The 12,497-nt window shown below is 50.9% G+C and overlaps 1 protein-coding gene across 1 annotated transcript; it reads left to right on the top strand.

The window, feature by feature from the left end:
* Window positions 1–7,559: 7,559 nt before the first annotated feature.
* LOC102763400 (lymphotactin) lies at window positions 7,560–11,137 on the top strand. Its single transcript, XM_006764210.2, has 3 exons — window positions 7,560–7,632; window positions 9,864–9,978; window positions 10,789–11,137. Exons 1-3 carry the CDS (start codon window positions 7,572–7,574, stop codon window positions 10,949–10,951), a joined length of 339 nt encoding a protein of 112 aa, XP_006764273.1. The 5' UTR covers window positions 7,560–7,571; the 3' UTR covers window positions 10,952–11,137.
* Window positions 11,138–12,497: the final 1,360 nt, after the last annotated feature.

The following is a 12,497-nucleotide window of genomic DNA, read 5'->3' as shown; positions in this document are numbered from 1 at the left end:
GTATACTGTGTTTTTGTCGCTTGAATGAATTTTATTATTTCTTCAAGGTTCTTCACATACGTACACCTTAAGAGATATCAAGTAGGCGTAACATGTTCTCAAAAATTAGGGTTGGCACGCAGAAGAATTTTGAGTTAGAGATTTTGCTGGTTTTGGCACGCACTCACAAAAAGGTTGCCCACCCCTGGGCTAGATCATTTTTAAGATCTATTCTAGTTCCCACATCTTTTAACTTTCCTCCCCTTATATTGTCTATTCTACTAGGTCAATCTCTGTGTAAAGAATTTAGCTCCAAGTTAAACTGAGCAGCTCTTCTGTCTTTAGTTCCTAGAAGAAAGAAGAAAATGAGTACACTTTCACTTATTTGATCAATCAATATTTATTGAGTCCCTACACTATACGTGATGCTGAGCACTCAGTCGTGAAATCGTCTCAGCTCTTCCGGGTGTTCTATTCTAATGGAGAGAGAACAATGTGCAGATTACAGACAGTATATCGGGGGTGATGATGATGAGCTGGGAGTTCACATAAAGCAGTGCCCAGGGGGTAGGAGTGGCCAGGACAGGCCTCTGACGAGACAGTGTTTCGTCGGATTGTCTCCATGGGCCCCTTTGGGACCGTTCAGGCTCCGTCTAGCACCGCACGCCCTTCAGGGTGAGGCACACACTCAGAATCCTCCCAGGTTCTGCGTAATGGCGTTGGCACCCATGCTAAATGCATAGACTGAGAGTGTCATCAAAGATTCAGGAAAAAAACATATTGGGGTAAATTTTCAATAGGGAATAAAATAAAAAAATTGTGTTGGCCCATCAGGGGCCCAGGTAGTCTGTAACACTCTGCACTGACTGTCCCCCTGAAGAGGTCTTGTGTTTGTGATTGACCTTTCATTGGGAAGGTCATGTCTTCCAGCTTCAGGTCAAAGGCGTCTCATGAAGTGTGTGCGTCTTCCTCCTGGATTTCGGGTGTGGGGAGGAGCCCAGGTGTGGGAAAGCAGAGACTCGTGGTTTGGCTGACTCCGAAAAGATCCATCCTAATTATTCATAAAGATAAAACCATAACTTCGGATGAAGCCACATGTTGCTGCTGCGCACTAGCGTCCCCGGCAGACGAGGCCCCAGTGGCAGGTCTTTGTGATGCTTTGGTGTCTGTCTTTGGATTACAACACCGCCACGCATGGATCCGGACACGTGCAGGTTCTGTTCTCGTCCTGAGGTCTGGGAGGTGGGCGATCTCCAGCCTCCCTCATGTGGCAGCTGCAGGGTGAGGAGGGATGAGGAGGATCCGTGGATGACGGCACAGCTCGGGGTTCCTGTGACAGCGTGTGGCTCCTCCAGAAGGGGCTCCGGGGGGCTGCAGTCCGCTGAGGTCAGGCTCGGGTCCTGCCAGCACCCCCCTCCTCCCAGGCAGCCGGAGTCTGACCAAGCATGTCCGGTTTAGGAAATCCAGGAGTGCCTTGAGTTCTGAAACCCAGAGGATTTCGTTTGTGGCAAATGATGCGACCCCAAAAGTCAACTTCCTGAAAAACCAACCCCCCAAAATGCTCCTCTACTCACTGATTGTAATTTTTTGGCCAAGTGATCACCTTGGCTCCAGAGAGACCAGGCATCTTTCTTCTTCGCACCCAAACTTCCCTGGAGAGCTGGTTAGGCCGACTCTATGGCCGGTTCCGGTCCTGCTCCGAGTCTCCATGGATCTGTGCAGGGTGAGCGAGGCAGCCTGGGTTAAGGCCTTTTTTAAGCAGCTGCGAGTGGTCGCCCTGCGCCATTTCCTCTGAGCCTGGCCCCAGGATCCCTGGCCCTGAGCGATAGATACTCGCTGCGCAGTACAGAGCAGTGGTTTTAACCTTTTGAAAACCACAAACCATTTTAGATTATTTCTTTGAATTCTTTTTTTGGTGGCTGTGTACTTTTATCAAGGAACAAAGGTGAGTACAAACCCACCTTCTGAGAAAGGGCCTGCTAACACCATGCACTTTCACTAGCAAAGAATGAATAAACCGGCTCCAAGTGCAGCTGCAGGAGCCCGGAAGGTCAGAAGCCAGCGCTTGCTGGACTTCCTTCTCGCTCCTCTGGTCCGACCATGAACTTGATAGCTCCCTGGGGGAATTCCTGTAGACGTTTTGCTGCACTTCAGCCTTCCTCCTCTCTCCCTGCCTGTTTCACATAGTTGGTGTCCTGTTGAACGTAACTGGTTTCAATTTTGTACACTAATCAGGATGGACCCCGGGGTCGGCAAACCGCCTGTCAGGGACCACGGGCCAAGTAGTTTAGGCTTTGAAGACAGTGCAGCCCATCAGCCCTGCTGCTGCATGTGCAAGGAGCCCTCACTGACAAGTAAGCAAATGGGCATGGATGTGTTCCAATAAAACTTTATTTAGAAAAGGAGACGGGGGTGCTGTGCTGATTCTTAGGCTGCACCAGTAACGTCCACTTATTATTAATAATATCTGTCAGTTATAGAAAATATCTACTAGCATAGTTCATAGGATTCCACTAATTTAAAAAACCAGTGGTTCAAATGACTAAATATAATTTCGTAAGTTTGACTTTTTACTCAAAGTCCATGTCAGTGAAATAGCTGCCCCCCCCCAACCCCGCCCCATATATAATTCTTGTTTTTTGGAGCAAAAAATAATTCTCTTTGCCCTGTATCTGACGTGAAAGGAAGAAAACAAACAATTATCATGTAAAAGTTAAGCCATTCATTATGAGCCGTTTCTGGAACTAAACAGCATCGAACTAGATATTTTTTTAAAACTGTGAGACAGACAGGATATAAAGTTACACATCTTACTGGAAGGCAAGTAGACGCACAGTAGTAATCGTGGAGAAAAGTACCACAGAACCCAGACTTGCCCCAGGCTGGGGATTCAACTGAAAAATGTACGACCCGACAGGATTCCACGTAGCGTCCAGCTCTCTGGCTCCATTGTTGATTCTCCACCAAAATGTCCCACCTCTCTTGTCCAAGGCAGTCTAGTTTGGACACCACTGTGTTCACCCCTGTCTTAAACCACCCACAACAATTCCCGCAAAATGGACTAAAGACTTAAATGTGAGACCTGGAACCATGACCCTCCGAGAGGAAAACAGAGAAAAAGCTCCTTGATATTGGTCCTGGTGAGGATATGTTAGATATGACGCCAAAAGCACAGGCATCAAAGGAAAAAAATAAATAAGTGGGACTTCACCAAACTCAAAAGCTCCTGCCCAGTAAAGGAGGCAATCAACAAAATGAGCAGACAACCCGCAGGTTGGGAGGGGATGTGTATAAGCCACCTCTCTGATGAGGGGTTAACATGAAAAATATACAAGGGCCCTGGCCGGTGGCTCCGTTGGTTGGAGCACCGTCCTGTACACCCACAATGTTGCAGGTTTGATCCATGGTCAGGGTGTGTCCGGGAGGCAACCAATCAATGTTTCTCTCTCTGTCTTGTAACGAGAGAGAATCACCGATCAGCTGCCTTTTGCCTGCCTCCTACTGGGTATCGAGCCTGCAACCTGGGCATGTGCCCTTGACTGGAATCGAACCCTGGGACCCTTGAGTCTACAGGTCGATGCTCTACCCACTGAGCCAAACTGGCTAGAGCTATTTATATAATTTTAATATATAACATTAATAGCAAAACAACAACAATCCAGTAAAAATAGAGGACCTGAATAGGCATTTGCACAGTGGCCAACAGTAATGAAAGGCATTCAGCATCACTGATCAGGAGCAAAATGAAAATCAAACCACAGGGAGGTAATACCTCACAGCTGTGAGAAAGGCTGTTACCAAGCAGGCAAGAGACCAGTGTTGGCAGGTAGGTGGAGAAAAGGACACCCGTGGGCACTGTTGGGGGGATGTACTTTGGTGCAGCCCCTAGGAAAACAGAACTATGACCCAGCAGTTCCCCTGGGCATGTGTGCGAAGGACATGAAGTCGCTGTCTTGAGATATCAGCACTTCCTGCTCATTGAAACACTAGTCACCACGGCCAAGACATGGAAACAACCTGAAGGCCCATCAACTGATGACTAGGAAACTGTGGTGTATACGTATAGTGGAATTTCATTCAATAAAAAGAAAGAGCCTGGCCGGTGGTCATTGTCCCAGACCCCAAAGGGTGGTGGGTTCGATCCCTGATTGGGGCACTATGGGAGGCAACCAATCCATGTTTCTCAAACTGAAGTTTCTCTCTCATCCTCTGGTCCTCTCTCTCTAAAATCAATAAAAGCATGAGGATTAAAAATATAAGGAAATTCTGCCATTTATGAAATATGGATGGACCTTGAGGGCATTATGCTAAGTGAATTAAGACAGAAAGACACATACTGTATGTGATCCCAGATGTAGAATCTACTGAAGTGAAACTCATTATCTAGAGAGAATGGAAGGTGTCAGGGGTTGGGGAGGGGAGGAGTCGGGAGATGTTGGTCAATCGGCTAATGTGAAATGAATAGTTATAGGATGAATAGTTTCTGGGGATCAGTAGGTACTGTGTTATGCATTTGAACGTTACTAAGACAGGAGATCTTAAATGCCCTCACCACACACACAAAGAGGCAATTATGTGAGATGATGGAGGTATTAATTAACCTCATTGTGTTAATAGTTTTGCAAAATTTACATGTATCAAATGATAATGTCGAACTCCTTAAACTTGCACAATGTTTTATGTCAATAATCTTCTATCTATAATAATAAAAAGGGAATATCCTAATTAGACCGGACGTCTTCGGATGTCATTCTGGATGTCTTTTCTGAGAAAGCTAGGGCCAGAGGGAAGCTGGTGCCTGCAGCCCGGGGAAGGAAGGCCTACTCTTGCACGGATTTTCGTGCATCAAGCCTCTAGTATCTTAATAAACCGGAGGGGGGACTTTGGATTTAATACATGAAAGTGGGGAGGTATTGAAAGATTTTGAGCAGAGAAGAGACATGCTATGACTTATAGTTGAAATGGTCACGTTTGCAGGTTGGTAAGCTGGCCACAGAGGGCGAGGATGAGAGCAGGAAGCCAGGAGAGGCTATGGCAGGAATCTGCTCACTCCGGTGAGGCGGGGGGAGGGGGCTTGCAGTCGGACCTGTTGCAGAGGTGAGAAGACTGTAGGTTCTCTTTGAGGACAGAAAGCCAAGAGATTTTGCTGGCCAGTTGGATGTGGCTTGTAAGAGAAAGAGAGGAGTCAGGGATGGGAGAAATTGTTCTGACTAATATCCTCAACCGGTTATTGTCAGCCCGTGTCCCCATATTAGCCAGCTATGCCCATTTTGAAGTGGGTTTCTGCTTTCTGGTCTCTGACTTAGTTCTTCTCACCAGACTCTAGTCATGCTCTGAAAAACCGAGAGTGAGTCATTCCTCCCAAGGGTGGAAGAAATTGTATCTCAAGATCCCAAAATAAAAAGGTAGCCACTGACCAGATCGCCAATTTGATTGAAAAAATAAGGGAGAGCCACAGGCACAGTTCCGGGATTTATGTTTGTAGACATTCACCCTTCGCTTAACGTTCAGTCACCACGTGTTGGTCCTTTAGGAAGAATTCGCTTATTCAGAAATGGTCTGGGGAGTGACGACTCCATAGCAGACCTCGGTTCGTGCTGGGACCGGGAGAGGCGGGCACGCTGCCTGCTCAGCAGGTGCCGATCGGTGGGCGACTGGGGAATGAAATCCAGGGGGGAATCGGATGAGTTAGTGACAGGACAGTGGTGAGACCAGGTGCCCTGGGGACAGAGGATGGCACGTTCATTTTACCTGGAGGATTCGGGAAGGTTGTGGGAAGTGGAGCAGTTTGAAGTTATGTCGGGAGCTGGGATGGCCTTTGAGGTGAAGGAAGCAACACGTGGGAGTAGGAAAGAGGACTGCACATTGGGTTGACTGCACACACATCTGTTAAGGTGGAGGCTTGGGAGCAGGTGGGTGGATGGGGGACTGAGTGAGTCTGAAAGGCCAGGCAGTGTCAGCTCCTGAACAGCCTTGTGTCTGACAATGAGAGACTGGAAATGAAACCGTGGACGAGGGGAACTAACAAAGAGGCTCCCAGCAGGGAAACAACATTCCTCAAGTAAGGCTGTGGAGTGACTCCTTGGCGATGTTTGGAGAATAGATCGGAAAGGGAGGTGACCTGGGAATGGGAAGCCAGTTGGTCTACTGCACCGGTCCCAGCAAGGGGTGATGAGGGCCTGCCCGGAGCGGTGTGGAGAGAGAGGAGGAGACGCATTGAAGAGCGATTAGCAGGTATACTCAGCGCAGGGCTGGGAACAGCGTGCGGATGCATGAGCAGCGTGGCTAAGGTGACTCTAGGTACCCGTACTTGGAACTTGGAGGGAAGAGAGACATTACCCATGTCAAGGGGAGCTGTGTCTGGGAGGGAGAACTGACAAGCCGCTGTGTGTGCAGAAGGAAGTCTGGCTGGAATGAAATTCCATTAATGAGCAATGTCTCAGCCATTAACCTCTCCTTTTAGGGAAATATTGGAATTTATTTTCATATCCCTAATAGTAATCGGACACTCTTTTAACTACACGCGTAATTAAGTAGTACATCTTATAGACACCGATGTAAAACAAGACAAGACAAAAACAGGATGAATCGAGTGCCGATTCTCCAGCCCGGCTGGAGGCATTGGGCGTTGAAACCGCTGCACCGTCTGGGAGGCTACGAGGCTGTGGAGAGGGGCCCGTGGTTGTGCTCAGTAGCCTAGTCCAGGTTGTTAACGGGAAATGACTCCGTGTCCTGAGTGAAAATCTACCGTAGAGATGGGATCTACAGCAACAAGCAAAAAGGGAGTGTTTCAATGTGTCTGTGACATTGGTGACAAAGCAGTATTTATAATGGTTGCAACTATGCAAGCATATGGACACCAATAGAGACTCCGTGGAAAACATGAAGAATGAAAACTGTCAGAATGGTAAAGTCAATTTTGTTCTCTCTCTCTCTTTCCAAAATAATGTTCATGCCAGGACTTTTCAGAAATTTCTAAAAAGGTGGATACTAAGTTGCCATAAAGGGAGGTGCATCGCTGAAATGTCCCTGAGCACCTGGGAGGCTGGGGTGAAGAAGTGCGGCCCCTGGAACAGGGGCCAGGGGGAGTGAGGAGAATGAGAAGGCAGAGGAGTGAGGAGCTCTGAGGGGCAGCCGTGTCCCCCCCTGCGGAGGGAGTCCCCGTTGATGGCGGAAGCCCATGTCACAGCGTGTCCCGCGAGGCAGGTGGGAAAGCCGGACCACGACGACCACCTTTCCTTTACGCTGTCCGCACGCTGGGGACAGTGACACGCCGGGCAGGCCGCGCTGAGCAGCGGAAGGTCTGAGTGGAGGCTGGTGGCAGGAGGTGCGGCCGCCGCCTTTGTTTTAAGCGTGCATTTGCTTTCATTGACACGTTAACCACAGGTGAAAAGGAAAGGCCACAGGGTGGGGGTGAGAGCAGGGGAACTTTCAGAAAAGCCTCAGCACAGCCAATACTTTCCGTGATTGCACACCCACCTGGAAGCCCCTCCCACCACAGGAAGCGCTGACCATCGGGGATAAAAGAGACCCCTGAGCAGCCCGGCTCATCCTCCGGCTCTGCTCACTCAGCTCAGCTCAGCACACTCAGCATGAAGCTTCTGATCCTCGCCCTGCTCGGGGTCTGCTGCCTCCTGGCCCGCGATGTGGAAGGTGAGTCCAGGGCTGTCCGCGGAGCAGGGGCAGGTGCGGGCAGGGCCCAGGTTTTAGTTTGGACTCGGTGTGGCCTGGAGTGCCCCGCTACCCCGGAGCAAAGTGGGAATGAGAATTGTGAGTGGAGGGGGCCTCGTGGATTCCAAAGACAGAGCCTGGTGAGACTCTGTGCCAAGCTCCTCGTGGGGGACTTGGGGTAAATCTCTTCATCTCTCTGGGCCCACACGCCGTCATCTATAGGTTGACGACAGTAACAGATCTCACCTGGGATCGCAATGAACTAAATCTTAGGACCGCTTCCTGGATTTCCTCTTGGGTGGATGTAATGGTGGGACGTTGGTGATGACAGTATATGCCTTTGTAGCTTTGCCCAGGTGATACCGGGCTTGATAAATTCTCAAAAGTTTTGAGAGTTCAGTCACAATGTGGGGATGAGCTAGCGGGTGTGTGTTCTGAAACCAGGCAGTGTTTTCTGCTTAAAAACTAGACTGGAAGCTTACACCTTGCCTTTGAGAAGGTGGGAGAATTTAGGATGACTGATGATGTTCCCACTTATGATAAATTCTTGAGCTCATGAGAGGCCATTTGATAAGTGCTAGCAAATAGATCAATGCCTTCTACACAATCAAACAACCCGCAAGAAACAGCGGGCGAGGCTCAGAGATGCTGGGCCTGGCCTGGGTGTCCTGCCCATATTCCCTTAAGGGTTATTTTTTCCAGCTGCTTGGAGTTTAGTTTTCCTGTGGCTCTGGAGCAAGAGAGACTACCCCTTGGGTGTAACTCTCCTCTCGACTTCCTAGTCTGTAGACTTACTACTTAGACTAGAATATCGGAGCCCCATTGTGGATCCCCAAGGGTGTCCATGGACAGAGGTGGCAAAGTCTGAACCTCCCTGAAATTTTAAGCAGAATAAAAACGATTGAAGAGATTAAGGCCTGGCCGGTGTGGCTCAGTGGTTGAGCTTCAACCTATGAACCAGGAGGTCGAGGTTCGATGACCGGTCAGGGCACATGCCCAGGTTGCAGGCTCATCCCCACTGGTGGGTGTGCAGGAGGCAGTCGACCGATGATTCTCTCTCATCATTGATGTTTCTCTCTCTCCCTCTCCCTTCCTCTCTGAAATATATATATGCTGGCATTTTGCTACACAGTGGCTGTGCCATTTGTGGGGACCCAGGTGTGGGTGGGGAAGACGCTGGTAGAACGGAGGGGGCTTCGGACACTGGCCAGATTCCCGTTTCCTCCTTGCGCCCTGGGCTGAGCTGCTGCTGCACAACCAGGGGAGGCAGCCTGCATCCTACCGCAGCTCTGCCGAAGGTGCCGTCTCGCCCGACCCCACAGACACGCAGGCACGGCCGGGAGGGAGGAGGAGCTTTGGGGACTTAGAGGCGAGTGGACTCGCAGGGCCTGGGCGGCCCATGTTGGATATTTCCCAGGGAAATGTTGTTCCTTAAGTTGTGAGAGAAACAGGGAGCAAACGCAGACTCCCCACCACTGGTTCCGAGACCTGATAGGAAGTGATGGAGAGGAGAGATGAAGAGGGCAAGGTTAGCAAACACCTTTCATTTAGTTCATATTAAAAGGAAAGGTTTGGCTGGCCCCGGGTGGTTTGGCTCAGTGCATAGAGCGTCGGCCTGGGGACTGAAGGCTCCCAGGTTTGATTCTGGTCAAGGGCACATACATGCCTGAGTTGTGGTCTCGATCCAGCAGGGAACCAGTGATTCTCTCTCATCATTGATGTTTCTCTCTCTCTCTCTCTCTCTCTCTCTCTCTCTCCCTCTCCTTCCCTCTCTGAAATCAACACAATTATATTTAAAAATAAAAGCCTTTCTGCTACTTAAGGTGCTTTGTAGCTGAATAGCTCCCTGGGCCGCACGCACCGGGCTCTTCAGCTGAGGAGAAAACCAGCACCTAGAAACCGTGAGGGGAGTTCCCCGAACCTGAGTGTTATTAACCCTCCCGGGCCCCTCCCCTCTGCCAGGTGAGGTGGCTCTTAACCCGAAACGTTCGGCTCCCCGGGGGCCATGTCTGCTGAGGACGATACTTGATGAACCACTTCCTTCCCGTGGCTCACATCTCGCCATGGAAACGAGAACAAAGCCAAGCTGTCGCCGCTATTCAATGGCGCCCTCCTCCTCTGTCTCCTCACACGCCTCCCTCTGTTGTTGTCTTGGCGACACTGTACCGTGTGTGTTGTGGAGGTTCCATTGTATCTCTGTCTTTCTTCACCAGGTGTGGGGAGTGAGGTCCTGGACCAGCGAATCTGTGTGAGCCTGACCACCAAGCGGCTGCCGGTGAGCAGAATCAAGACCTACACCATCAAGGAGGGGCCCATGAAGGCAGTCATGTGAGTGCCTCCCCGAGCTGGGCGGGCCGGGCCGGCTGTGGAAGTCTGCCTCAGGGGAGCAGGTCCCCGTGGGCAGAGCCCTCCCTGAGCCAGCAGCCCCTGGGTCTCACGTTCACCCTGCCCTTCGCAGCCCACAGCGTGATTGTCACCAAAAGGTGGCAGCCAGGTGACGATTAGGCCCCTCCTTTCCGAGTTAGTGTCAGCAGGAGACTGAGCAAAACCGGAGGAAGGCTGTGCTCAGTCCTGAGGGTCAAGTTTAGAGAGTTTGACCGCATAGCTGCCCTCAGCTGAAACCCTCCGGGCCCCTCCCTTCGTGTGGAGTGTGGGAACGTGGGTGCCGTGTTGACCAGTTCCCGTACCTCCAGACAAGGAGTCAAAAACTGGCCTACGTTGTCCCAGGATCTCGTTTTCAGAATAGCAGCTCTTCCCAGCACATAGTAGCTACAACTTTGCTCACAGAAGTTAAGATAAGGAAAGCACCTCTTGTTCAGAAAACGGGATGAGTGCATTTAGATTTGAAAAGGAAGGTGCTGGTATGTGGTCATTGAACCAGATGACCTCACAGGCCCAGCGTAGCTACAACATTCGGTGGCTCTGCTGAGAAAGGAGCCTGGGGTTAGGGTGTCACCTGGAGACACGTCTCCTTTGTGGTAAACAGGTTGTAGAAGAAAGCTTTGCACTAAAGGGCTTGGGTCCGAAAGCCTGTTCTGTCCAGGAATGTCTGCAGAGCGCTTACAGTTGGTCTGATCTGAACTCCTGGCCCAGACTTGGGATTTGGCTCACCTTGTCTGCCTTTTCCTTACATCGCAGATTCATTACCAAACGTGGCCTTAAAGTCTGTGCTGACCCACAAATCGACTGGGTGAAGAAGGCGGTGGAAACCATGGACAAGTCCAAGAGAATAAACTTGAACCAGACCAAGCCAACGGGAGCCCAGCAGCCCACCAGCACAGGCGCGACCCAGGCGAGGTAGTGGCCTCGTCCCGTCCGAGCCAGCCGCTGATGTCTCCTTGCAAGCCCTCTCCTTACAAGGACTGATTAAATTATATGCACCTTTTCTGAAAGTACAGCCTGCATCTAATTGTTTTCTTGTGTTTTTACTTTTCGTGTTTTCCTAGTCACTCAGCTGCTTTAATGAATAAATATTTATTACTAGGAACCGTCCCAAAGTCATTCATTGCGTATGGGGGTGGGTAACAGGTCACTCCTGATCTATTTCGGTTCCACGGAATCTCCCTTTGATGGTGTCACGGTGGGAGCTTTGGGCGGTGTTTATCGGAGATGGGTTGCTGGGAAACCTCTGGGTGGCTTGGGCTGCCTGTCGCTGTGTCCAGTAACGAAGGCGGGGTCGAATCCCATAAGGCGTTGATTGAGAAGGTCAGCCAACAAGCTCGGGCTGCCGGTTACTGTGTCCAGTCATGAAGGCAGAGTTGAATCATATGAGGCGTGTATTGAGAAGGCCAGCCACCAAGAAGACAGGGCGCTTACAAGCATCAAATCCTATCCTACAGCAGGTGCAGGGGGCAGACTAGAAAGGGGAAGGGGCTAGGGCAGTGGTCGGCAAACTGGGGCTCGCGAGCCACATGCGGCACTTTGGCCCCTTGAGTGTGGCTCTTCCACAAAACACCACGTGCGGGCACGCATGTACAGTGCAATTGAAACTTCGTGGTCCGTGTGCAGAAGTCGGTATTTTGTGGAAGAGCCACACTCAAGGGGCCAAAGAGCCGTGTGTGGCTCTTGAGCTGCAGTTTGCTGACCACTGGGCTAGGGTGAGGCTGGGAACAGAGGTCAGCCATTGGTCCTTAGTCACCAGGCGATGAGATAGATGATGTTGAGGAGATGATGCTGATGGGATGATGTTTTGACTCCTGGTGGGTCGGCCTGACCATGCTTGTCGGTTCTGCGTGCTGGACTCACAGCTGTGTCACCTCCTTAATCGCTTGGCACAGGCCTTGAAGAGGAAACTTAAGAAAGACTTACCCCCTGTTCACATGAGTACCTGCGTTCTGAGATTGAGAATGATGTGATCACTTTGCAGGTTACTTCAGGCTCCGTCTGTCAGGTTCTAAGCCCCTGTCAGAGGGGAGCTGCATTCCAACTTCTAGGCTCCAGCTTGAAACGGTTCCCTCCCCAGGGGTCACCTGGCCCTGTGACAGTGGCAACAATTCAAGATCCCTTCCAACCCCTCTTTCTCGCGGAGTTCTCTCCACTGAGCCAGGGGAACCCCGTGCACTGGTTCCCACGGAGGGTCCCTCCCTGGGTGGCGTCCCCGTGCTGGGCCTCCGCAGGTGTGTCCCTTCTCGCTGTTCCCTTTGCTCTCCCGGGAAGGAAACATAAAGACGGCTCGCCAGTGCCTTTCTCTGTCAGGGTAGCAGAGGCTGGACTCTGGGCGGGAAGATATGGGATTCAAGTAGCCATCAGTGCTCTTCCCAGTGGGCGATGCGCTGGCGGCCTCTGCACTTCCTGCAGTCACCAGGGCTCTGCCGTCACCCACGGCTCTGCCGTCACCAGGGCTCTGC

Source organism: Myotis davidii, unplaced genomic scaffold, assembly GCF_000327345.1.
Source record: "Myotis davidii unplaced genomic scaffold, ASM32734v1 scaffold401, whole genome shotgun sequence".
Lineage (NCBI taxonomy): Eukaryota > Metazoa > Chordata > Mammalia > Chiroptera > Vespertilionidae > Myotis > Myotis davidii.
Note: the sequence above shows the minus strand (reverse complement) of the source record. Positions and strands in the feature narration are given on the sequence as shown.

What these genes read in the sequence shown, in the direction of transcription:
- LOC102763400 (XM_006764210.2), top strand. Translation starts at nt 7,572, where the DNA reads ATGAAGCTTCTGATCCTCGCCCTGCTCGGGGTCTGCTGCCTCCTGGCC. An exon ending in CCTGGCCCGCGATGTGGAAG is followed by an intron (nt 7,633 to 9,863) that starts GTGAGTCCAGGG and finishes TTTCTTCACCAG; the next exon opens with GTGTGGGGAGTGAGGTCCTG. An exon ending in GGGCCCATGAAGGCAGTCAT is followed by an intron (nt 9,979 to 10,788) that starts GTGAGTGCCTCC and finishes CTTACATCGCAG; the next exon opens with ATTCATTACCAAACGTGGCC.